The 27,501-nt window shown below is 37.6% G+C and overlaps 2 protein-coding genes across 2 annotated transcripts in view; one reads left to right on the top strand and one right to left on the bottom strand.

Moving 5' to 3' along the window:
• The window catches only part of LOC307167269 (NACHT, LRR and PYD domains-containing protein 3-like), a gene marked incomplete at its 5' end in the record, with an annotated part of 78,719 nt that extends 71,198 nt beyond the window's left edge, over positions 1-7,521 (bottom strand). Inside the window, 5 exons of the mRNA XM_079886255.1 lie at positions 53-1,858; positions 1,946-2,059; positions 3,318-3,431; positions 6,414-6,527; positions 7,472-7,521. Coding sequence (XP_079742381.1) covers positions 53-1,858; positions 1,946-2,059; positions 3,318-3,431; positions 6,414-6,527; positions 7,472-7,521 — 2,198 coding nt within the window. The remainder of the gene's footprint in view (positions 1-52; positions 1,859-1,945; positions 2,060-3,317; positions 3,432-6,413; positions 6,528-7,471) is intronic.
• A 1,765-nt stretch (positions 7,522-9,286) lies between these two features.
• LOC307167268 (putative N-acetylated-alpha-linked acidic dipeptidase) lies at positions 9,287-15,278 on the top strand (the record flags this gene model as incomplete). Its single annotated transcript, XM_079886254.1, has 5 exons — positions 9,287-9,310; positions 9,414-9,603; positions 14,089-14,170; positions 14,353-14,445; positions 14,750-15,278. 5 exons carry the CDS (start codon positions 9,287-9,289, stop codon positions 14,955-14,957), a joined length of 597 nt encoding a protein of 198 aa, XP_079742380.1. The 3' UTR covers positions 14,958-15,278.
• Between the last annotated feature and the right edge of the window lie 12,223 nt (positions 15,279-27,501).

Genomic DNA, 27,501 nt, shown 5'->3' with positions numbered 1-27,501 from the left:
TTTATTTTCTTAATATTTTAACAGTGAACTGATTATTCTAATTGATACTTACTGAACTGATCTGGATTCTTTAATCACAGGAAGCAGCTTCTGAAGAACCTTTAGTACTTCCGTTTTATTGTCTCTTCCAACAAAACAATTTAAACTAAACGTGTCCAGCTTGTTATGTAATGTCAATAACACAAAGACTACAGCTGACCACTGAGATGAAGAGATTTTGCCTTCCTTTATTCTTCCAGATTGCAGATACTGTTGTATTTCCTCCACTAGTGAACGATCACCCAGTTCATTCAGACAGTGGAACAGATTGATGGATTTCTCTGGAGAGTCAATGATCCTGATCTTCTCCTTGATGTACTCAACTGTTCCCTCATTGCTGTCAGATATACTTGTCATTTTCATTAGTCTTTGTAGGAGAATCTGATGAGACTCCACTGACAGACCCAGAAGAAACCTCAGGAAAAGATCCAGATGTCCATTTTTACTCTGTAGAGCCTCATCCACAGCTCTCTGATGCAGCTTAGATAATGACACATGTTCTTCTGGTGAATTGAGTTGAAACCAGTCCTTAAACTTAGACCGCAAGCTCTGTTTGGGGATTGGGTCAAACACATTTCTATTGTTGTATGTACAGGAGAGATGCACATATAGAGCCGCTAGATGTTCCTGAACGCTCAGATGAACAAAGCAGAAGACTTTCCCCTGATACCAGCCAAACTCCTCTCTGAAGATCTGAGTGCACAATCCTGAGTAAACTGATGCTTCTGTCACATCAATGCCACACTCTCTCAGGTCTTCCTCATAGAAGATCACATTGCCTTTCACAAGCTGCTGAAAAGCCAGTTTCCCCAATTTGAGGATCATGTCTTCATCAGTCACATTCTTCTCATAGTCCTTCTCATGTTTGATGTTGGTCTGAAGGATCAGGAAGTGTGTGTACATCTGAGTGAGAGTCTTGGGAATCTCTCCTCTCTCTACTTTGCTCAACCTCTTCTCTAGAACAGTGGCTGAGATCCAGCAGAACACTGGGATGTGGCACATGATGTAGAGGCTCCTTGATAACTTCAGGTATTTGATGATTGTATTGGCCAGACTCTGATCACTGACTCTCTTCCAGAAGTATTCCTCCTTCTGTGGATCATTGAAGCCTCGTACCTCTGTCACTCGATGGACACACTCAGAGGGGACGAGATCGGCGGCTGCTGGTCTGGAGGTGATCCAGATGAGAGCAGAGGGAAGCAGATTCCCCACAATGAGGTTCGTCAGCAACACGTCCAGTGATTTCTTTTTGTTTGCATCTAGTAAAGTCTCCTTTTTAAAATGTAAGGGAAGACGACACTCATCCAGACCATCAAAGATGAACAACACTTTATATTTGTCTTTGGATATTTCCATTTCTTTAGTTTCAGGGAAAAAGACATGAAGAAGATCTGAAAGACTGAGTGTTTTGTCCTTCATCAGATTGATCTCTCTGAAAGGAAGTGGAAATATGAGCTGGACGTCCTGATTCTCTTTCTCTTCAGCCCAGTCCAGGATGAACTTCTGCACAGAGACTGTTTTTCCAATGCCAGCGACTCCCTTTGTCAGCACAGTTCTGATGGGTTTGTCTTGTCCAGGTAAAGGTCTAAAGATGTCATTGCATTTGATCGGTGTGTCCTCTGTTTCTGCTCTCCTGGATTGTGTCTCAATCTGTCTCACCTCATGTTCATTACTGATCTCTCCACTCTCACTCTCTGTGATGTAGAGCTCTGTGTAAATCTCATTCAGGAGTGTTGGGTTTCCCTGCTGTGCTGTTCCCTCATACAGACACTCAAACTTCTTCATCAGATTTGATCTAAACCTGTTGAGGACTTCATGGCTGTAAAATACCACAATATTAATAATACCACAGTATTAATAAACACAACGATTTTTTTTAATCTTATATTTTGTTGAAATGTAATACCTGAGATCAGTCTGTGTATCTCCACTCTTAAAATGTACTGGATGACCCATAGACGCGTCTCTCCTCATAGACACACAGCTGAGATCTGGTTCTGATCTCTTCTGATGAACTGAACTATAACATATGTAACGACTGAGACAATTCAGACACGTATTTGTTATAGTTTAACAAATGATAATGAACAAATGAAATGAACAAAAGACCTCACTCTGGGATCTGTGGCCCCATCCCCCCAAACAGGACAAGAAGGTCTTAGTTACCATGACCACGATCAGATAAGTTGGTTTTATGACTCATACCAATGTGAACAGGGCCCTGCTACAAAACCTACAGATATTAGAACAGACTCTCCTGCATTCATTTATCGATGAACTGATTAACATGAAATTAACATGCATTCCAGAACATTTTGTGAATGATTTACTGTCTTGTGTTGTATCTTTTAATACCATTATCTGTTGATACTATTATCTCTTTGATACTATGTACTTTATTTTAGAACCAACAGTCAACGTAACCTCATGCATACCATGTTTGGTCTCTATAAATTGGTACTTTGAAGATCGAAATGATTGTGTACATGATATGCCGATAGCTGTGCAACATATTAGTATTACAAGAATTTTTCTTAGTTTCGCCATCAGACACCAATCCAGCGTGCCATTGCAAATAAGCACGCTTAGAACAAAGACTCATAAATCCTCCCCACAGAGGAAACTCCCGCTCAGAAATTTTTCCCTTTCGTATTGGTTGAGCCAGCTCTGCAAGGTGTGACCTTTGTCAAGCTTTAAAAGGCCTCTTCGCTTGCCCTTCCTTCTCTTCTCTCCTGGCCTCAACTGCTGCTTCATCAAGTTGATACTTGGGACCCCCCCCCCCCCCCCAAGGGTGGCCATGAAAGATACGCTTTTCTTAGAATAAATGAATAATCAAAAGAGTTTGTTGGAACTGATTAATTGACTGTAATATTAATTTAGCGACATCAAGTTAATCCAATTAACTGATCCAAATATTAATAATTAATCATGATTGATAATTATGAGTTAGTATTAATATTTCCCTTTTGAGCTAATTTTTTACACATAATATTAAAGTTAATACATTGAATTACTCTATTCAAAAATCACATATTCATCTATCCTTAAAGAATTTATTTTCACAATGTTGATTAAAAAAAACTGTAAAATGAACCAAGTGCTCTCATATACGTCTCTCATGTGTGAGTAACACTACATAAATTAAAATATTAGCTACACATAAAAATAACTAAGCAATGTCCAAACAGAATTTCTCATATATTGTAGAATATATTACTGATATGTTCTGATAATATAAAATACCATACTATAATCATATTTTTATAGAAATGTAATACCTGATATCATGTTGTGTATCTCCACTCTTAAAATGTACGGGATGACCCATCGACGCGTCACTCCTCATAGACACACAGCTGGGCTCTGGTTCTGATCTCTTCTGATGAACTGAACTATAACCGAGTTTAAAGTTAAACATATTTGCCTTATTCAACATATTACATATCCATTTATCAATAAAACAATCACTCTTCATGATTATTTAATTTACACTGCTATTACAAAAATTGTACATTGAAATGAGTTCTTTCACAGATACCTCTCTGTGTGAGCAACACTATACTGTATGCATTAAAATATTACATTAGAACATTCTTCTTGTACATTGTTTATATCTTGTAGAATATTGTCAGGGTTCTGTCACTTCTGTCTAGTTCAATTCTTGGTTTTGTGACAGAGCTCTGACACAAAACTCCCGGTTTTGTCTCGTCTTTGTCTGAGTGCACGGTTGCTCGAGCCATGCACTCACTTGACTACGTGCCTTGTTACGTGTGCGGGGCATGGTGTTTGGATCCCGCCACATTGGTCGAGTTTGGTTTTCGGTTCTGTGTCGGGATTCAGTCATCCATGATTTGCATGTTTGTTTTCTGTAGTGAGCGCACAGGATGAGCTTACACTCATTTTTGTGCGCTCTGTCTTGTCATGTGAGCGTGCGGTTTCGAGTTCGCTCGGGCCATACGCTCTTGTCCACGTGTTTTGTATAGCACGCGATTCGTGTTTTTATCAGCCACGTGCTTTCATGTCATGTTTTGTCTCGTGCTGTGTAGCACACAGCTTGTGTTTTACACTAGCTGTGTGCTTTCTTGTTGTCATGTTTTGTGTGAACACGTGGCTTATGAGTTTTCATTAGCTGCGTGTTCATGTCTCGTTTTGTGCTTGTGTTTTTGTCATGTTTGGTATGAGCACATGGCTTGTCATGTTTCCTTGTGCCATGTGCACTCCTGTCTATTGTCTAACCCCACCCACCTTGTTACCTGGGACCGGTTGCATAAACCTTCAAGACAGTCTTACAACTTAGACATCAATTTATTTTCTTTAAGACTGTTCATATATTTTTTAAATCAGTTACATAAAAATGTAGATTATCCTAATTTGATACCAAAAACTAAGACTGACTGCCCCTGATTAACTGCTAGTGGGTCATACTTAAACTTAAGGCACTGTCTTAGGCCTTGTCCACACGGACACGGGTATTTTTTATAATCGTGACTTTTTTACGCGGTTCGGCCATTTGTCCACACGGACACGCAGTATCAGGTCACTGAAACCGAACATTTTTGAAAACCCCTGCCAGGGTGAGGATTTTCAGAAATGCTGGTTGCAGTATTGTTGTGTAGACAGTAAAACTGGGGTTTTTGCTTCTGATTCAGGCTTCTGATTGGCCAACGTGGCTTTATGATTAGGGTTATATCGCCGCCTGCTGGTGTGGCATGCTCTTGACAGCACTTGATAGCGTGTTTTTGCGTTTTCATGTAGACAGAGATTTCTTTTAAACTGAGCATGTGTGGACGGTATTTTTTTTTTAAACGCAGGAGGAAAATATACCTGTGTCCGTGTGGACTAGGCCTTAACATAATGGCTATGCTTATGCAACTGGCCTCTGATTATTGGTTCATTTGCCCCACCTGTCCTCCCTCGTTACCTGCCTTGTTTGCTCCCTATTTTTTCTCCCTGTGTTTGCAGTTCTGTGCTGGTGCGTTGTCATTTCTACGTCGTATGGACACCGTGTTTTTCCCTGTAGTCAAGTCAAGTCAAGTCAAGTCAAGTCATCCCCCTCGGGGTAGTTATTGTTTGTATTTTATTTTATTTTTATTATTAAAATAAAGCCCATCAACTCTGCACTTGAGTCCTCACTTCATCCCTCACCCACAAACCTGACAGAATGAACCAGCCAATAGAGGACTCTGCAGAAAAATGGTCATCTTCCTTTTCCCATCTCCCTGCCCCTCCGCTCAGCAGATGGATCAACGAAGCAAACTCCTTTCTCTCCGTCAAGGGAGAGCCAGTGTGAAGGAGTTTGCTCACCAGTTTGTCCCCAGTCCTCCGATTACCCCTTCGGAGAGAGGGAGGAGGAAGAACAGGTCTGCCTTATCTGCCTCCTATCCAGTGGCAGCTGAGTAGGCTGCAGCGCCCCCAGTGGTGGCTGAGGAGGCTACAGCGCCCCCAGTGGTGGCTGAGGAGGCTACAGCGACCCCAGTGGTGGCTGAGGAGGCTACAGCGCCCCCAGTGGTGGCCCAAGAGGCTGCAGAGCCGCTTCGCTCACGGAGGAGGAGGAGGAGGAGGAAGGCTTCCTGTTTCCCACTAGGCCCGGAGGTAGTTCCAAAGCCTGCCGTCAGGCCAGAGGCCATCCCCAGGCGTCTTGCCCTGCCGGCTCCGCCCAAGCTCCAGCAGGCCGTCCCAGAGCACATCACTGCTGTCCCAGAGCCCGTTGCCAGCCTGGTGGCTGTCCTAGAGCCCGTAGCCAGCCCGGAGGCCATCGCCAAGCAGCCCGCTCTCAGTGATATGGCCACAGAGGCCTTCCCAGATAACTGTCTATCCTGTGCCCACCGCGTCAGCCATGCTTCATTTGGAGCAGTTATATTTGTGGGATTTTCCTTCCTCACTATAGTCCCTGTCTTGCCCAAGTCTGGCCGGTCTACTCTACCTGCCCTGATGGCTCTGCCCTTGTTACCTGCCCTGCCGATGCCACACAAGCTCACTGCACAGCCCTGGCCATCCGCCAGGACTCCAGTTATGCCAAAGCTTGCCTGTCCTGTCCCTCCGACACCTTGTTTCATTTGCCCCACCTGTCCTCCCTCGTTACCTGCCTTGTTTGCTCCCTATTTATTCTCCCTGTGTTTGCAGTTCTGTGCTGGTGCGTTGTCATTTCTACATCGTATGTACACAGCGTGTTTCCCTGTAGTCAAGTCAAGTCCTTCCCTCTGGGTAGTTTTTGTATGTATTTTGTTTTATTTTTATTAAAATAAAGCCCATCAACTCTGCACTTTAGTCCTCGCTTCATCCCTCACTCACAAACCTGACAGAATATATTACTGATAATGTTCTGATAATATAAAATGCCATACTATAATCATATTTTTATAGAAATGTAATACCTGATATCATGTTGTGTATCTTCACTCTTAAAATGTACTGGATGACTCATAGACCAGTCACTCCTCATTGACACACAGCTGGGCTCTGGTTCTGATCTCTTCTGATGAACTGAACTATAACATAAATATGTTAAATTTAAAGTTAATACATTGAATTACTATATTCAAAAATCACATATTCATTTATCCTTAAAGAATTTATTTTCACAATGCTGATTAAAAAAACTGTAAAATGAACTAAGTGCTCTCATATACGTCTCATGTGTGAGTAACACAACATACACTAAAATATTAGCTACACATAAAAATAACTGTAAGCAATGTCCAAACAGAATTTCTCATATCTTGTAGAATATATTACTGATAATGTTCTGATAATATAAAATGCCATACTGTAATCATATTTTTATAAAAATGTAATACCTGATATCATGTTGTGTATCTTCACTCTTAAAATGTACTGGATGACCCATCGACGCGTCACTCCTCATAGACACACAGCTGGACTCTGGTTCTGATCTCTTCTGATGAACTGAACTATAACCGAGTTTAAAGTTAAACATATTTGCCATATTCAACACATTACATATCCATTTATCAATAATACAATCACTCTTCATGATTATTTCATTTACACTGCTATTACAAAAATTGTATATTGAAATGAGTTATTTCACAGATGTCTCTCTGTGTGAGCAACACTATACTGTATGCATTAAAATATTACATTAAAACATTCTTCTTGTACAATGTTTATATCTTATATAATATATTACTGATAATGTTTTGATAATGTAAAATGCCATACTATAATCATATTTTTATAGAAATGTAATACCTGAGATCATGTTGTGATATATATATATAATATACACACACACAGTATATATATATATATATTTATTTTATATTTTAATATAAGTTCTTAAAATGTATTTTAATAAAAGAAAAACAGGCTGGTCTTATTGTTTTCAATAAAATTAAAGTTTTTAACGTAATAAAAACATCTTCTTTACTATAATTTAAAGGTGATTTAATCTGGAGTTTATTCAAAATACCTGCAACCTGGATAAAAATCTTCATCTCTGGATGTTTGAGTTTCATCCATGATGAAACTGAACAGTTGAAACAGAATCTGATCTTCAACACTGACTCTGAATGGAAATGACAAACAATAATTCAGCTGAACGGAGCCTGAGATTCAGAGAAACAGGATCATGAGACGCGGCGTTCACTCAAATACACAATGTTTAACACACATGCTAAATAAACCACAGACAACACGAAACAATGAAACCATGTTCTGCTCTAAAATGAAACATATCAAACACATATAAAATAACTAATATGTCCTTTAGGGGAAATAGGCGAATATTGGCCTAAATGCGGAAGTCACCTGTAAAACGTCTCGAGACCTGAACACTCACCTTGATCAACGTTTGGTCACATTCAGATTCACAAAATCCACCGCCGTTTCTATCAAGTTACACGTAAATTCGTGTCTTAGCTTTTGTGAAGGTTTCCATTAAACACTTTGCCTTTGATACTCAGTGTAGAATCGATTCTGGCTGTTAAATGTCGAAACATCAACTCTGATCATTTACTTTCACTTTTAATTTGTTCCGCGCAAAACAATATCTTGTCGGGTTCGTGAACGAATCGTTCTTTTGAACCGGTTCTTTTTAGTGAACCGGTCGAACCAGTAGGCTACATCAAATCGGACTGAATCGTTCGTAGTCAGTACGCGTCTTAAGTCAGCGCTGATCCACAAGTTACTAAAGTTACTCACTTTCGGACATGCCTGACAGTCCCTCCGACTCGAAATAAAAAATTACAAAATCAATTTGCCGTGTGTGTCGTTTGTTCTGGTGACAGTGCTGCTGCTACGATCGATGCTGTCAAACTTGACGTTCTTAATATGAATAAAATGCCCCAGAAAAAATAGTATACAATTTAATAAAACATGTGTCTGTAGTAACCATTGGCTATAAGGAGTTTACAAAATAGATATTTTAATATTTTATATTAAGAAAACTAAATAGGCCAATAAAAATAATATGGTTATTACGTGTGTGTGTGTGTGTGTGTGTGTGTGTGTTTGTTGCCCTTTTGGCCTAGCTAGTTTTATTCCTGGACTGATTTAATTATGGGTTAGTTCTAGCTGATGTTTCCTGATTGAGCAGTTTGACCCAGCTAAAGCTTGTTCATGTAAAGTATATGTGACCCTGGACCACAAAACCAGTCTTATGTGTAATTTTTTTTTTTAATTGAGATTTATACATCATCTGAAAGCTGAATACATAATCTTTCCATTGATGTATGGTTTGTTAGGATAGGACAATATTTGGCTGAGATAAAACTATCTGAAAATCTGGAATCTGAGGGTGCAGAACAATTTAAACATTGAGAAAATCTGCTTTAAAGTTGTTCATTTCTACTGGCGATAGTGCTGCATTCACTCACAAAAATAAATGTTTTATATATTTAAGGTGGGAAATTTTCAATATATCTTCATGGAACATGATCTTTACTTAAAGGTATAGCGGAGGATCTTTCCGATTTTAGATAAGACCCACCCTCTCCACTTTTTGAATAAGTTTGATTGATTCACCAGAATGATTGACAATTAGGAGGACCAATAGTATACACTATCCACCCGGAAGTAAAAAATCCTCCGCTATACCTTTAATATCCTAATGATTTTTTAAAAAAAAAAACATTTATCTGTAAAAAATGTAGGGGGCCCAGAAATTTTGGTTTCCATAGGGCCCAGAATTTCTGGCGGCACCCCTGACTCCAGTAGCCTAACTCTTCACTGAACTGAGGCACGCTGTGCTGAGAGAACTGATGAGCACGAGCAGCTGATACTGCGCATGCACGCACTACCGAACGTACAGGTACAGCGGTTCTCTCAATCACCAGTACAGAACCAATCACCAATCAAGTCTTGAGGTTTACACATATTGACAAAGGTTCTAAAAAGGTCCAAAATTGGTCCAGTCAGACCTGAAAAATTTCCCCCAGAAAACTGAGCGCTACAGCAGTTACCCGGTTTACCACAGCGTGTACGAGACCTATGAGATCGTGGAGCGCTTCTACGACCCGAGTTTCCGCCGGCAGGAGGCGGTGGCCCGTGTTCGAGGTGGACTGATCTTCAGTTTGGCTGATTCTCTGATCTTACCTCTGGACTGTACAGAATACGCCTCGTCTCTCAGCAAATACGCTAACAGCATTCACCAGCTAGCACTGAAGCATCCTGCCGCCATGCAGCAGTGCAAACTATCCATCATTTAATATGCAAGATTAGTATGATCAAATCATGCACTCTAGCCGCGTTTCCACCGAAATTACCCGGAACAATTTGTCCCAGGAACTTTTTTTCCCCCAGACCTGTTGCTGTCTGCGTTTCCACCGCGGTCTAAAAAGTACCGTGAAGATTAGGCAAATTAGCTTAATAAAGCCTGAACCTCTAAGGTGCAGTGTGGAGAAAAAATCTCTGGTAGCCGAGGCACTCCTTAGTTAAAATGTCTTTATTAAAGAAATGACATGTCCTAAACGGACGACTTTAAAATGCCCACGCGTAGCGGCATGGGGCCTTCTTCAGGGCATAATGAAGCAGATAGAAAACAGGTCTTATAATGACAGAGACACACAAGTAGAAGCTAACACACAGGTGCTAACAATCAATGTTGAAGATCTGCAGGTAATTGCTAGGACACGCCTCTCACATGGCTCTCAGCACCAAAGCTACAAGTCACAATAATTAACAAAAACACAGGCACCAAATAGCATGCATATATATTCATGCATATATTGCTAAGGCACACCTCTCACATGGTTCTCAGCACTAAAGCTGTTGGTCACAATAATAAACAAAAAACAAGCAACAGATAGCATGCATATACACTCATGCACATATTGCTAGGACACGCCCCTCACATGATTCTCAGCATTAAAACTGTTAGTCACAATGTAAGCAGGAAACACAAGCAGCAGATAGCATACATATATTCATGTATACACATTCATGCATACATATACAATACACACACAAAAAAAAAAAAAAAAAGGTAAGTAGGCACAGAAAAGAACAATGTTACAAAATCACAAAAAAGGTCTATAATCTATCTCCTCATTTAATCCTGGATAGTCCATCGCTTTAAAGCTCCATATCCAAAAGGTTTCACGTTGCAATAACTGTTTTAAAATGTCACCTCCACGTATTGATTTTTTAATAATTTCAATGCCCTGAATTCTCAAAGATGATGGGTCACTATGGTGTATTTCTTTATAGTGTTTGGCCATAGGGTAATCATCGTTGTTGACTCGGATTGCGTATTTGTGTTCATAAAACCGCTCTTTTAGTTTTCTTTTAGTTCTGCCCACATAGAAACACCCACATGGGCATTGTAGCCGGTAGACATATTCAGAGTTACAGTTAATAAAACCATTAGTCTTAAATTCTCTCTGCGTTCTCAAATCATAAAAAAATTTTACTTTGAATGACACCCTCACAATGACTGCAAGATCCACATCTATAGGTCCCCCACAACCCTTTTTCTAGCCATGTTTTTTGTTTAGGACCTGGAAGATAACTTCTTACAAGTTTGTCCCTTATGGATGGTGCCTTCTTGAACACTGTCATAGGCGGCTCTGGAAAAACGTCTTTCAGAATAGGATCACTTTGAATTAACCCCCAGTTGGACTTAATTATTTGTTTCATTTCAGAGGCACTGCTACTATATTGGGTAACAAAGACAGGTCTAGAATTGTTTTTGACCATGTCTTTTCTCCTCTTTTTCTTCTTTAGTAGGTCAGAGCGTGTTGTGGAACGTGCTTTTATTATTGCTTTTTCTATTATCATTGGTGAGTAGCCCCTAGCCCTGAACCTTAATGACATATCTTGAGCCTGCATTTCGAAATCAGAATCATTGTTACAAATGCGTCTAAGACGATGAAATTGTCCAAAAGGAATGTTATCTTTCAGGCTCCTTGGATGGAAGCTGTCAGCCCTCAATAAAGTGTTTCTATCTGTGCTTTTCCTATATATTGTTGTGTATAAGAGATTATTGTCATCTATGGAGATAGTCAAGTCCAAAAAATTTATAGATGTTTTTGAATGTTCAATTGAAAGTTTTATATTTGGGTTAGTTGTATTGATGTACTCATGAAACTGCAAAAGTTCTTCCTCATTTCCAGACCAAACAAAAAGGATAAGAGCGGTTTTATGAACACAAATACGCAATCCGAGTCAACAACGATGATTACCCTATGGCCAAACACTATAAAGAAATACACCATAGTGACCCATCATCTTTGAGAATTCAGGGCATTGAAATTATTAAAAAATCAATACGTGGAGGTGACATTTTAAAACAGTTATTGCAACGTGAAACCTTTTGGATATGGAGCTTTAAAGCGATGGACTATCCAGGATTAAATGAGGAGATAGATTATAGACCTTTTTTGTGATTTTGTAACATTGTTCTTTTCTGTGCCTACTTACCTTTTTTTTTTTTTTTTTGTGTGTGTATTGTATATGTATGCATGAATGTGTATACATGAATATATGTATGCTATCTGCTGCTTGTGTTTCCTGCTTACATTGTGACTAACAGTTTTAATGCTGAGAATCATGTGAGGGGCGTGTCCTAGCAATATGTGCATGAGTGTATATGCATGCTATCTGTTGCTTGTTTTTTGTTTATTATTGTGACCAACAGCTTTAGTGCTGAGAACCATGTGAGAGGTGTGCCTTAGCAATATATGCATGAATATATATGCATGCTATTTGGTGCCTGTGTTTTTGTTAATTATTGTGACTTGTAGCTTTGGTGCTGAGAGCCATGTGAGAGGCGTGTCCTAGCAATTACCTGCAGATCTTCAACATTGATTGTTAGCACCTGTGTGTTAGCTTCTACTTGTGTGTCTCTGTCATTATAAGACCTGTTTTCTATCTGCTTCATTATGCCCTGAAGAAGGCCCCATGCCGCTACGCGTGGGCATTTTAAAGTCGTCCGTTTAGGACATGTCATTTCTTTAATAAAGACATTTTAACTAAGGAGTGCCTCGGCTACCAGAGATTTTTTCTCCACACTGCACCTTAGATGTTCTACCTTGGACCGAAGAGCACCCAAATCAAACTCAAAAGGAATTGAGCACGCCATCCATCCTGAATCAAAGCCTGAACCTCGTCGTCAGCCCATCTGTCATATTTTTAAAACTCTATTGTTGATGTGAATACCAAACATGTTGATGTGAGTTACTGCACGGAAAATGGTGGTTGAAATAAAATGGTGTATGGAGTCAACCAATCAAAATGCGGCATGAACTCAACCAATACGCATGTTCAGTGCCCAAGTCCCACCCCCTAAAGTTCCCGAACTTTGTAAAAGTACTACCTCGCCAGCAGGGACTTTCTGAGGGGGAAATATTTAACTTGAACTTTAAATAGACCCTGGTTCCTGCAGTCGAAACACAGAGAGTACCACCCAAAGTTCTCAGTTCCTGCGGTGGAAACACGGCTTCTGAAAAATAAAGGCTCTTTATTGGTATTAAGTTCCATGAAGCACCTTTAACATCCATGTAATCTTTCCATTACACAAAATATTCTTTATAGTGGAAAACATTTCTTCAGATGATTAAAATGTTATTCACACTCAGGACCTATTATGCCTTTTTCCCCATGTTCATCTTTCTTTAGTGTGTAATGTTGCTGTTTGAGCATGAAAAAGTCCCTCCAGCAGGAGTTATTCTCTATATCAGTGTCAGTGTTTCTGAACTCCCTGAAACGCCTCTATTGTAGTCTTAAGTTTCTTCTGGGAACGAGCACGTCACAATATTCCTCATTTAAATAATTAATACGCAGAATAAAGGGGCGGAGCCTGGTCGAGTTAGTTAGCAGTGTTGAAATTGGCGGTTATGGTAAGGGACAAGACATTTCGAAAAGCACTTGACCAATCTCAACACACTGATCAAGCTGACCAATCAGAGCACAGTGTGCTTTCAGAAGGAGGGGCTTCATAGAGACAGGAACTAAACAGAGCGTTACTGACAGACTGGGAAGAGAGGAGCTGCAACTATGGAGAATATGGGGAAATAATGTGTTTTTGAATATTCAAGTATGAAACCCTGTTCTAGTAGAAGTTAAGTTAAAACTTAACTCCAAGTCCTCCAGAGTCGTGGCCAAAGCCGATTCGAAAGACTGTTCTCCAGCAGCCACCATTCTTTGTTTTCAAGTAGGAGGGAACCGTCACAACTCTGTCGTCATTATGTTAAGCCCACCCCGCCTACTCTATACACGATGTGATTGGCCTTACCTAATTTAGGTTTTTCCAGCTCGAAAGTCAATGGAGAGTTGCTAGACTACCCTGGCTGCAAAATAAATTTTGCTGCCGCTAGGGTGCGTCTAGATTTCTAGGCTACTTTAAGAACTGATCACTGAAAGTTTCTTTGAAGAACCAAAACTGGTTCTTCTGTGCCATCGCTGCAAAAACACCCTTTTAGAACCTTTATTTTTTAAGAGTGTAGCATGTTAAAAAAAAGTGTGCCAGAGACATGAGTATAAGAATTTAGATGCATCCCATCTCTCCACATGCAATTATTTCCATGTCAAATGCAAAACTCTTGATTTATCTCCTGACAGTCAACGTCTTTCTTTATCATGTGTTTCTAGACTCTCTCTTCTCAGCGGTTGAGAACTTCACGGTCGCAGCGCGAGACTTTCATCAGCGTCTTGATCAGCTCGACACTTCTAAGTATGAATGACAAAACAACAGCACAGTCTTCAGCACTAAAGCGCTAGGTTTGAGATTACGCACAGGTTAGGTGTTGTGTCACAGTGCTGTTATAGAGTCTCAAGGCCTGTTATATGATGACGTGTTCCTGTGTCACATCTCATGACACATTACAACTGTTACCTTATCTTTATCTGTCTCAGTGCCCTGGATGTGCGGATGGTAAATGATCAGCTGATGTATTTAGAGAGAGCTTTTATTGATCCGTTGGGTTTGCCTGGAAGACCATTTTACAGGTAAAGCACAATCTATCATTACATTGTGAAGTTCATAACTCAAGTTTAAAACTTAGGATTAGTGGTTTAAGTCTAAAAACAGAAACAATCACACGTTTTAGCGGCTTTTTCTTGGTATAGTTTGCTCCTACCCACAATGCACTGTCAAATGCCAAATTTAGCATAACCTGTACTTCCATTAAGAAGGTAATAACCACTCAACAGTGTTTTGTGGATCAGTTTAAGTATTACCTGTGTCTGATTAGATGTTTTTTGGTACATGCACAAACAACATGTTTGTCTTTTTCTCTTTCGTTTCTTCCAGGCATGTCATTTTCGCACCCAGCAGTCACAATAAATACGCAGGCGAGTCTTTCCCAGGAATTTATGACGCTTTGTTCGACATTGAGAATGCGGTGAACCCGCAGAAGGCCTGGGACGAGGTCGAACGCCAAATCAGCATCTCTGCCTTCACTGTCAACACAGCCGCTGTGACGCTAAAGCCGGCCGTCGGAGAGACAGACTTCCTTTAAATCTGCTTTTCAAAACATGCTATTGATGCACGACTACAACATGTCAGCAAAACAGTTAGTTAACATGTCAATGTTTGATCAAACGCAGCGACTATAAGGACTTGACATGCAGATCTGTCTCTCGCGAGCGAGCGGATAGATCATCAATATTAAGCAGATTTCTTTCATCCAAAGAGATTTGCCGGGATGGCATTAATTTCTTTAATTTAGTTCACAATCTTACTCAGTTAGGGTTGACTAATGTTACTGTCAGCAACCCTGATCTAGAACCAATAGGCAATCACTACCGACCTATTTTCCAGGTTTTACAGTGTTATTTTTGATGAAGTGTAGGCTACTGTACAATGTCATAAAGTTGACCATTTCTATTGACTTACATTGTAAATTTAAGTAAATCTTGAATAAATTGTGACATTTCAGAGAATTATTTGTAAAACTATTTGGTAACACTTTACGGTAAGGGTACATGAATTATCATGAATTCATGTATAAATTCATGCATGAAATATGCATTAATTCATGCATTAATATCTCATGAATCATCCGGAACTAACACGAGTTCAACGTTTTTCATTCATGACTTCATTGATGAACAACACCTTAATTAAAACATTAACTAAGATGAGTACATCATCATGAATTATGATTTATTACGCATGATCATGATGTTTTCTTTGTTCACACAAAAAATTGGCCTTTACCACCCATTGTGGATACAGCTATGGTTATGGTACGAATGGTATGCTATGAATCATCATGAATTCATGCATAAAAAAGTATTAATGCATGCATGCAAGACTACTCTTCGAATTATTAAAGGAATGTACAAAAATCCACATTATCTTCTAATGCATGCATACAGGCTAGAACAGTATATCAATTAATGTGAGAACTTTTTTTCTGAATTATGATCTAAGTTTCCAAGCATGTTCATGTCTTCTTCATAGCCTGCAGGTAAATGGACAGACCCCAAAATTGGCCAATCACAGCACATAACATACGAATTCTGTTGGCGTTCAAATACAGTAGTCATCATTAACTAAGCATTATTTATCTATGACTTCATCATGTGTGTGGCCCCTCAACTAAAGTGGTGACTTGGTGCTTTGAAACACTGATGAACAATGTGGCATAACTGTGAAATGACATGAATATGAACATGAAAGTTCAAGCCTTTGCAAACAATGTACTGTGGACACAAATGGACTTTGATCTTAACGTTACCGCTTTATTCTTAAATGGTATAAACCAGTTAAAAACCATAAAGCTGTTCTAAAAAAAAATGTTTCACAAACAGCTTGATCTCTTTTGGGGTAAAGAGTCACCTTTTAATGTATAACTGTTGTGACTCCTCCATATCATGAAATTGTAAAACAGCTTTATGGTTTTGTAAAGAGTTTTCAGATATACAGACACTTAAAATAAAGTTCATGGTGTACTGAATTCCTTCTCAGCTCTTTTCAGCTGTTGATTTAACTGGCTTATACCGTTTGGTTTATAAAGCAGTAAAGTTACATAACATTATGACGATTTTATAGCTAAAAAATGACCGTTAAACTATTTACGAATATTTCATATTATAAAGATATCTATATAATTTCCTTTTTACCATTTTATAGATTATTTATGTAAGATCCCTTAACCCTACTCCCACACCTAGACATATTTTATAGACAATATTAAAAGGATAAAACGTAATGGACAGATATGTGTAGGGAAATGGCAGTTTTATTAACAATATAGCATTAAAAGATAGTTTGAGCCACTAATCCTACCCCTACCACTAAACCTAACAATTTCTTAAAACTATGTAGGCTACAATTATAAAATAAAACAACAGACAGACAATCACAATCATTTATTTATTGAGAAAATGTCAAAACCGGTACCAAAAGTCGTTCACATGATGATGTGTCGCAGTCCTCTCTGGCAGTAACGTTATATAACGTTAATAGTTTTGTATGAGGTAACGTTACAGAGCAGAATTCAAGTTATTAATCCATGAAAATGTTGATTCGGTTTCGGTTTGCTGTTCGCTTTCGTTCTGTGAAGGCGCGCGCGCTTCTCATAGACAGTATATAAACTGGACACAGCGACCCCATAGGTTTCAACGGAGAGAAGTTGAAGCACATTAGGAGCAGTTACTTCCTGATTGCCAAGCGTACTGCGCAGACTCAAACTGAGCTTGATGACGTAGATGTGACGTGAGCAACCTGTGTGACAATTGTAAGTCTTCTAATAGCTGTGCCAAAGAAATCTGAATCACCCACCGAATCTTGCAGCGGCGAGCGTGAACGGCGTGAACAGGAGCAACTTTTGGTACTCTTATTATTTTGTAATTTTGCATAGTATTTATTTATTTTAATATTTAACGCCAGTACGCCATATTAAGTTAATGCATAATATTAAGAAGTAATGAAAAATGATATTCAAGAACTTGATAAGTATTCTGATTAATTATTTTTGTCATTTTGCATAGTATTTATTTATTTTAAAATGTAATGCCAGCCATATTAAGATATATATATTTATATATATATAATTGTTATACACACACACACACACACACACAATAAAATAAATAAAAACAGGCAAAGTAGGCCTACATCAGCACAATCTTCCAAAATTATTAAAAGTGTTTCAAATAGGCACAGATGCACACATACCATAGGCCTAGGTGTTAAATCATGTGAGTTTGCCTAATAAATCATGGTAAACTTGAACAGAAACGTTTTTCTTTATTTCACATTTAGGTTATGTTGGCTAGGACATGTTGTAGATGGCTTCCGACCAGGATGAAAGGGATCACATTCATCTTCATGTAAATGTAAATAAATGAATAACGTTAACCGCGATTGACATTGAGATGTTTTTTTTTTCCATTGCCTGTAGGGCTGGGCGATAAAACGATAACTATAATTATCGCGATATAATTTTTCTCGATAAAACGATATCAAGAGGTCGATAAATGTTCGATAATGTTTATGCGCCAAAAGCGGAACGAAACTAATTTGAACCGCGCGCCACACGGACCGTCTATCCGCTCGGCTCAAAGTCCAAACGGCAGCGCGAGCGCGAGCGCGAGCTCACTAAAGTTAGAGCAGATTTACTCTGATCGGTCTCGGTCACGAAATCCAGTGAGAAGCGTTTGAATTCAGCGAGGAACACAAATGTCTCAGTGATTTAAACCAGCTTAAAGGCAGATGAAACAGTGCTGACAAACAGGTGAAACACTGTGCGCAACGATATAGTCTGAAGGCTGAAATTCCCATCATTTACCACGGATTTACTGTTAGCTTAGTAATATTAACTGCACCATGAAATGTGGGATATACTGTACATATGGAATTGCTATTATATTATTAATGTAGACAATGTATTAAAGGACTAATGGAATATAATTACGGTATTTAATAATGTATTTAGACTACTGTTTTTCATACAAATACCATGACCATAAAGTTACATTTTGCCATGATAGTGAGGTGCTGTAGGGCAGGCTATGCCTGGTTTTATCTGTGGTTCTCATGATCTAAATGCATGATACTGGATGACCAATGGTTTCTAATGGTTTAATAAAACTCAGTCAGAATATTAAATTTTACCAAAATAAATAAATAAATTAGCACATGCAGAAACTAAGAAATTGTCCAATAAAGATATTTATTTTGTTAAGGAAAAATGACAAATGTTTGAATGTTCTACCTCAGATTTGTGAAAAGTTCACCTGTTTGTGTTTGTCCTGATATGTTCTGACAATAAAGAGTAGTTTAAAACCACAGTTAACGCTCTGGTTTCTACAACTTTCACTTAGGAGCAAAAATCTGCCTTTAAACTTTAAAGAAATAAAGATTTGACTTTTATCGTGATAATTATAGATATCGACTGATATAAAGAAAATTATCGTGATATTTTTTTTTGGCCATATCGCCCAGCCCTAATTGCCTGTATAATTTCCCCATCCCCCGTTAAGGTATGGCTCGTTACCCATACTTCATATTTAATGAAGTAGAGAAATTATTTAAAGTTCGTGGATGAATGTTACTTCATATGTTTTCACTTGCTACACACCGAATTATTTACAATTCCTCAAAACGTTGTTGAAATATTTTGTTCCGTTGCTTTTATGGACTTGACTTTATCGGAATGCATGCCTCCACGTCTCCCCGACGCTCTCCCACCGACTGCGAGTGTGAGCTTCTCCTCCTGTCTATACGGTAATTTCCAGAGAGTCACGTGGTTATGACGCAATCGTTAGCCTACTTTTACAAAAACTGCTTCTACGGGGCCATAACGTAAGATACAAGGTAACGGAGCATTTTATACATTGTCGTGTTTCTTTAGAAATAAACAATGGACATATGGAGTCTTTAAACGCCTCAGATGTAAAGTTATTCGCTGTCAAAGTGACGCCAAAATGAATGGGAGTCAATGGGATGCTAACAGCAGGTGAAGGCTTGTTAGCCAATGGCGGCTCCCGGGGGTACCTTCAAAGTAATATGAAACCCTGATCCCCTGGGGCGCTTCTCCATTTCCAAATGTAGTACACAACTTAAACACGGCATGTCGCAATCTGTGACGAAGCATGCGAGAGCCAATGAGCGTTTGATATCACTGCCGTAAAACATGTCGTAACGCTTCGGGCGCAATTTTTTTTTTTTTTTTTTTTTTTTATTGCATAACAACATACATATACAGAGGAAACACAATGTATTATTATCTATTACATTCATAATAGCATCAAAGAAACAATCAAATTAAAATAAAATAAAAAAATAACAGGGGAAAAATAAAAAATTACAAAGAAAAGGATTCAAAAATTTTATACATCTGTTTTGCTTTTTTATTTCTAACATCTTTTAGGGCTTCAATATAATGTTTAAGCTCAATTTTGAATAATATAATGTTAGGTTTATTATTTGTCCATTTCTGCTTATGTATATGGTATTTTCCATACATAATTATTAAGTTAACAACAAAATTTTGTTCCACACTCTTATTTTTGTATAACAAAAATATATCTTTACCAGATAGTTGAATCTTTAATTTTGTGAATTTAAATATCAGATATTCAACATCAATCCAAAACAGTTGGGTAAATACACATTCAAAGAATAAGTGTTTTATTGATTCTTCTTCTGTATTACAAAAGTTGCATGTAGTTTCCATGTCTCTAAAAAATCTTGAGACTACTTGTCTCACTGGATAAATCAAGTGAATAATCTTATATGTAATTTCTTTAACTTTATTGGTCAGACAGTATTTACTGGGTAAGTTCCAGACCTCTTTCCAATCAATCTGATTATACATTGAGTTCCAAAAAGGTTTGCATTTAGGCAATAACGTAATCCTACATAATTCTCTAATATAAAAGTTGTTAAACTTTTTATCTATAATTTTCACGCCATCAATACTTAACTGATTAGTAGTATATATGGGGATAGCTTCGGAAGATACATTGCCTGATAAAAGTTGAATAAGGCCACTAGGAATGGCATCAAAAACCACTGCAAACTCTTTAGCCGCTACAGGGATCTTATAATAGTTAAGGAATTCACAGTAATTAAAAAGATGTCCATTATTCTTAAATAACTGTCTGACCAAAATTATACCGTTATTGTACCAATTTCTGTAAAATAAAGATTTATTTTTAAATGTAATATATTTGTTGTTCCAAATCACAGATTTGTGTGGAGAAAAATTATGCTTAAAAATGAGCATCCATAATAGAAAAACCTGTTTATGAAAAGAAGAAAGCTTTATCGGAATCTTATTTACATCAAAATTACACCTCAAAAAAAATTCTAAGCCCCCCAGCTTATCAAAAATGAACTCAGGGATGATATTCCAAATTTTGCCTTTAGAGTTAAAGTAGTTCTTTATCCACTTATTTTTAAATACGCAATTAGCAGTATTAAAGTCAAGTACATTTAGACCACCATCCTCAATTGGATTGCATAAAACAGTTTTTTTTTTAAATAATGAGGTCTGTTCTTCCAAATGAAATTGAACAAAATAGTATCCACCTCTTTTATAATTGATTGTGGAACATCTAATGCAAGAGCTGTATATACCAAGCGTGACAATCCTTCAGTTTTGGATAATAATATTCTTCCTTTTAATGAGAGATCTCTCATTAACCATGAATTAAATTTTTGTTTAATTTTCCTTATAATTGGTGTAAAATTTAAATTATTTCTCTCTTTTTGGTCTTTACAGATCACCTAAATAATCTACTAACTCCTTTACTGGAATACCAAAAATGTTATTATGATTACATGTTTTCAAGGGGAATAACACACATTTTTTAATGTTTAAACATAAACCAGATACAGAAGAGAAAACATTAAGACACTCAATAGCTTTTTTAACTTCAGTTTCACTTTTTAAAAAAATAGCAGTGTCGTCCGCTAATTGAGAGCATTTTAACTCTTTCTCCAAAAGTCTAATACCACAAAATGTATCTCTTTTAATATGTATGGCCATGGTTTGTGTTACCAGTAAGAAAAGAAACGGTGAAATGGGACAGCCTTGTCGTATACCTCTATTAATTTTAAACCTTGATGACGTTCCATGATAACTTAACTGAGCTGTTACAATCATTGTACAGTGTTTTAATAGCTTTTTTAAAGTATACTCCAAAACCAAAATAATTTAAGGTCTCCAACATAAAATTATGATCGATAGTATCAAACGCTTTAAAGAAATCAACAAATAAAACAAAACTATTATCTGTAATAAATTCATTGTAGTCGATTAAATCCAAAATGAGCCTAATATTATTACAAATGTGACGACCTTTCATAAACCCTGATTGACATTCATCAATTATGGGATCAAGACAGTTCTTCAATCTTTCTGCAAATATTTGTGCAAAAATTTTTGCATCATTATTGATTAGCGTAATGGGACGCCAATTCTCTACAAATAAAATGTCCTTATTGGGCTTTGGTAATAAAGTTATCAAACCTTGTCTCAGTGAATTGGGTAAATAACCTTGTTGTATCGCTTCTCTAAATACAGCTAACAAAAACGGGTCTTTGAGTTTATTAATACAGTGAGATATTTCATTTAAAGAAATCTCTTGGTCGCACATTTCAATAGAAGACTCACTTATCTTTTGAATGTCATCTTTAATAGAATCTAAGAATGACTGTGCATTACTCAGTTTGTTATCATAAGAATACAATTTCTCATAAAATTCAGCCACATATCTTGATATTTCTTTAAAATTTTCTGTTAACTGTCCATTAATATTCAATTTGACCATAGATGCAAGTTCTACATTCCTTTTTTCCATATTAAAAAAGTATTTTGTATTTTTTTCTCCTTCCTCTAACCATTTCTTCCTTGATCTTATGAAGGCACCCTTTGCTTTATATTCATATATTTTATCTAGATCTAATTGTAGTTGTAGTAATTTATTTTTATTTTCTTGATCTATATTACAATTTCCAGAAAGTCTTATAATTTCCTGTATAATTTTTTCTTCGTTTTCTCTTCTATATTTGGCTAATTCTTTTCCTCTCCTTATGGCTAAAGTTCTAATCTTATACTTCATTAATTCCCAATTTACCCCAAATAAATTCGTTACATTTGCCTCCTTCCAAAAATCTATGATAATCTCTTTTGCTTTATCTCTAAACTGCACATCTGTCAATATATTCTGGTTCATTTTCCAGTATGTAAAAGTTTTAACATCTTTGGATTTAGTTGTATTTAACGAGAGAAAAATAGCTTTGTGATCTGTAAGAACAGAAGGCTCTATAGAGACCTCATTAACATAATCCAATAGATTCCTTGAAATTAACCAATAGTCTATGCGTGACTGTTGAGCAGTGGCGGCTCCAGAGATTTTCTGTTGCAGGTGCTATGGGGATGCTCAACACTTAAAAGAAGGTGCTTTGAATTTTGGGGTGTTTCATTTTGGAGGTCGCATTGGACCACCATAATGAAACGCCATCATGAACAACACCATAATGAAAGTATACACATGCGTACATGCCCGCATTAACTGTACTCGTTCTGCGACTATAAGTAGTATACTGTATATATATGTAAAAGTATTAAACGCAAGGGATATAAACAGGGACGCAACTACCCAGAGGGGTATGCAGCAACAATTTTGGCAATCATCAATCTGGTGCACTTTGAGAGTTAAAAATTAAAAGCTCCAACCCATATTCAGTGTGCAAATTAAACAAAGAAAAATTCAAACCTCTTTTAGTTACAGTGTCTACATTACACTACTACATAATAATAGTTATAATATTAATCCCATGATAGTAATAGCCATATATTGTAAATGCACTGAAAAATAAAGGAAACTTCCATAATTAATTTTGTACTAATTTATATATTTGAAAGAGTATATTTCTATACTTCACATTAAAGATGTGATTGGGCCAGCCCAGTGTCAATCAAGAAAAGAACCAATGGGCCGCTGAGCTACGTGTTTCATGGGGTGTCAGAAAAAAAAAAAAACTAACGCTGACTTTTTTTTAACCAATGCATTACACCGGCACTAACCCATGCGAAAAAACAAAACGAATGGGCCGCCGATGTAGCCTACTAGTTTTATGGGCCGTTAAGACAAAAAAAAAGTATGAGATGTATCGGCCCAAAAAGCACGTCGGCCCACCGGGAATCTCCCGGTAGTACCGATGGCAAGTAGCCTACATGCCTGGACGTCACACTTTAAATCCTACCTGTTGCTGTAAATAATCCACTTATTTACAGTAGCTGCTGTCACATCAATTGACATGCCATCTCCTTTTCCTCTTTCTTTTTTTATTTTTAGTCCCCGACAGCTTTTTTGCTTTATCCATCTTTTTCGACGACAACTCACTAACGTTACTCGTTCCTGCTCGCTCAGCGCTCATGGCGACCGCGCCCGTGCCCGCCCGCGCGCGTCCGCTCGCGATTTTTAAATGATTATTTAATTCCTATTTTTAACAACATGAAAAAGACTATTCAAACATGACATTAAAATATAAATATAAAAAAATTACAGACATTTCTTGGGGGTGCTGGGCAGGTGCTATGGCTATTATAGGGGGAGCTACAGCACCACCTAGCTCCCCCCTGGCGCCGCCACTGCTGTTGAGAAAGGTTTCCTTTACACCATGTAAATTGAATTTTGTCTGGATACGTATGTCTCCATATATCAATCAAGTCCAGAGTAGAACATATACTATTCAATTCTGGAAGAACAGACCTGTTACTCAGACGAGGTGGAAAACAATCCTTTTCAGAATCCCATATTGTATTGAAATCCCCTCCAAGTACTAATTTCGCATTGCTATATTGTTCCACTGTTTTTTCAATCTGGTCTTCAAAATCCAAAAATAAAGTTTTGTTTTGTGTGGTAAAATTACTTGCGTAAATATTCCCCAAAATAAAAAATTCAGAATTCTTTTCTATAACCAGTATCACCCATCGACCTGAATCATGCATTTTGTTTTGAATTATTTTCCCCTTAAATGTACCTTTTAATATTGCAACACCAGCTGATCGATTACTCCCATATGACATCCATAAATCATCCCCCCATTGGCTCTTCCAAAAATTATAATCTGACAAAGATGCGTGTGTTTCTTGAATATAATAAAAATCACATTTAAATTTCCTGCAAAACAAAAAAACTGCTTTCCTTTTCAGCAAATCTCGAATTCCCCTGACATTTAACGATAAAACTGACAAAGATACCAGTATGCTATATTAACAATTTAAGATTAAGCAAATATGAAACAAAACAAGTTCCTACACCTCAAAAGTAGAACTTACAACCCAAATTGACCTTAATAATACTTGAACTAAATCAAAACCTTTCGAAAACTATGCTGTGCAAGTGCAATATATTGTAGATCAGTTAACAAAGATCCATTCTGACCGTAAACTGAAAGAAATATTCTGTTGTAAAAGTCACAAAATTCCGTCCAGATTGTGACTGCACTTGTAACCGTGTACTAACACGTGCAGAAGTTTTGTCCATATGCAGTTCTATATCAGGAATTATGCACATATATAATCATGATCAAAATCCTAGGGAGGTATTTCCTTTCCATCAACAAAGGCTCGTACGCCGACGAAGTAAGCCTTCTTCCCTACCTGCCGAGCAGCCTCCACTTTTGGCCACAGCTGTCTGCGTAAGGCTTTGTCCATAGTCGTTAAATCTTCTCCGAACCGTAGCTCCTTGGACCTCAGGTAGGTGCTGGTTTTCGCCGCTTTCCAAAGCATATCTCGTAAGGATCTGGACACAAATTGGATGATAACGGTTCTCCCTCTCGTGGCGTTTCCTTCAAGTTTCCTTCCGAGCCGGTGTACTATATCTACATCCTGTTGTATTTTGGTAGTTAGCTCTGGAAGAACTGCACAACAGATATCCACCACTTGTGCCTTTACATCTTCACCTGTCTGCTCAGTCAGACCGTACAATCTCAGATTCCATCTTCTCTTGTACCTTTCTACCTCGTTAAGCCTGGAATCGAACTCCGTCATTTTCTTACTATGCGCATCACTGACCTCATGCATCGCCTTCGTGTCCTTTTTCAAAATTTTCACATCATCTTTGACATCCTTTACTTCATTGAAGAGGAATTCCGTCGTTTTCTTTAAAGCTTCAATGCTCACCGTATTTGCCCTTAAGAGCTCCTCTAATCCGTTGACTCTTTCATTTATGCATCGCATGATGTTTTCTTGAATTTCAGACAGAGACGGTTCATTTTTACTTTTCTTCGGCTCAGGGGTGCTGGGCGTTGAATCCGGTAAAGAAACTGTGATGCCTTGCACTACATATCCGTGCTCTGTTTGAAGATCAGCGCTGCAAATTTGCATTTCATCATCTTTGCTCTTCATCTTTGTCAGCGACTTTGTTAAGCTTTTTTTTTTAACCTTAACGTTACTCTCCCTCTCTCGTTTTTCCGCCATTCAATGCTGCAGTCTCTCTAGACAATCGTTCAAAAGCAATTTACAGCAACTCTCCGTGTTAATTATCTGGTAAAAACTAAGATCTTACATTTAGCTGTCAGATTGGTCAATTTATTAAACAAAAAGAACGATATGAGGTGAAGGAACAAACTTTTCTCCTCAGCATCTCAAAACTACCTCCTCACCGGTCGCCATCTTGCGCGCCCCCCCTCTTCGGGCGCAATTTTTGAATCACCACGAGCGCGGGATGACGTTGACGACGGTCTCCGCTGAGAAATGGAGATGAAGATCACTGGATAAAGGGCTGCATGGATCTTGCAAACAACGTATGGATTCTAAAGATTTGGATCACATTAAGCTAATAAAATTGATTTCTTTTGTGAATTTATGTTGTGTTTTAGTCTATTATGAGTCTATAGGAGAAAACGCCTTTTGTGTCTCACGGTAAATAACGTTAAACCAAATATTACAAAATGGTTAAACGATTAGGCTAAAGGACGTATTTTTAAGGTGTATTCTTGTTTAACACTATAGGCTAATCCTCCGAAACGAGTTTGCAGCAAGAAGGCACGAACAGAGCGAAATGTTATTTATGAGTAGCCTAACGTTATTATAACGTTAAACTGTATTAACCCTTTGATGCGCAAGCTATGGAAACCCCTTCTAATGCACAACATGGGTCTAAAAAGACCCGTATTCATTTCCTATGTTATTTCATGCATTGCTGGACTTTTTTTTTTTTTTTATCTTTTGAGATCAATTTATTTAAGCATTTTATATTCCATGATCTATAAATTCCATGATTTATAAATATTAAAAATGTATTGTTTTCAATTGCCAATAATTATTATTTCAATTTTTTCTAGGTTTTGTGTTACTCTATCAAATTTACTTATCAAGCATGATAAAACAAAAGAATAAAGACAACATTTTGTCAAATTAATAATTTTAGCAGTCATTTAGACAACACATTTAACACTTGAAATATTCATTTGCCACTTTCTCTAACATAGCAATCACCAAAGGTGTAAAGTCCAGGTTCAGAAAGTAAAGGTCCTCCTCAGTATTTTGTTCCAATCACCTGAATTAGCCTAATTGCACCACCTAATTAGCAGTTTTTCAGCCAGTAGGTAGAACTAATTAGTGAAATCAGCTGTCTGAGGTCATGGGTGGAATAAACATATGGCAGGACTTTTACTTTCTGACCCCTGGACTATACACCTCTGGCATTCACATATCACAGATAACTGATAACAATAAAATTGAACTGTGTAACTGTATTGAATTGTGGTGAATGTGATCAAATAAAAGAAAATACAACAAACAAAATAAAATCCCTGGTACAGCGGCATATCAAATTGCCATCTTAGTGCTTACATGCCTCACAAATGACAAATGACACCTAAACTCTTAAAACATTGAATCATTTCAGCATATGAAGGATTATGAACTGTTAGGCCTTCTACATGTAAATAAGCTTTAAAATACAATCTTTTTTTAGTGTAGCTAACATTAGCTAGCTAGAATATGTCACCAGCTAGCTAGCTAATAGTATTGGACATGTTTCTCCTTCTCACAAGTCATTTCTCACTAGGATTACAAGGTCAAGGTAACC

Source organism: Squalius cephalus (genome assembly GCF_949319135.1).
Source record: "Squalius cephalus genome assembly, chromosome: 11".
Lineage (NCBI taxonomy): Eukaryota > Metazoa > Chordata > Actinopteri > Cypriniformes > Leuciscidae > Squalius > Squalius cephalus.
The sequence above is the reverse complement of the archived record's forward strand: the minus strand, read 5'-3'. Positions and strand labels throughout refer to the sequence as shown.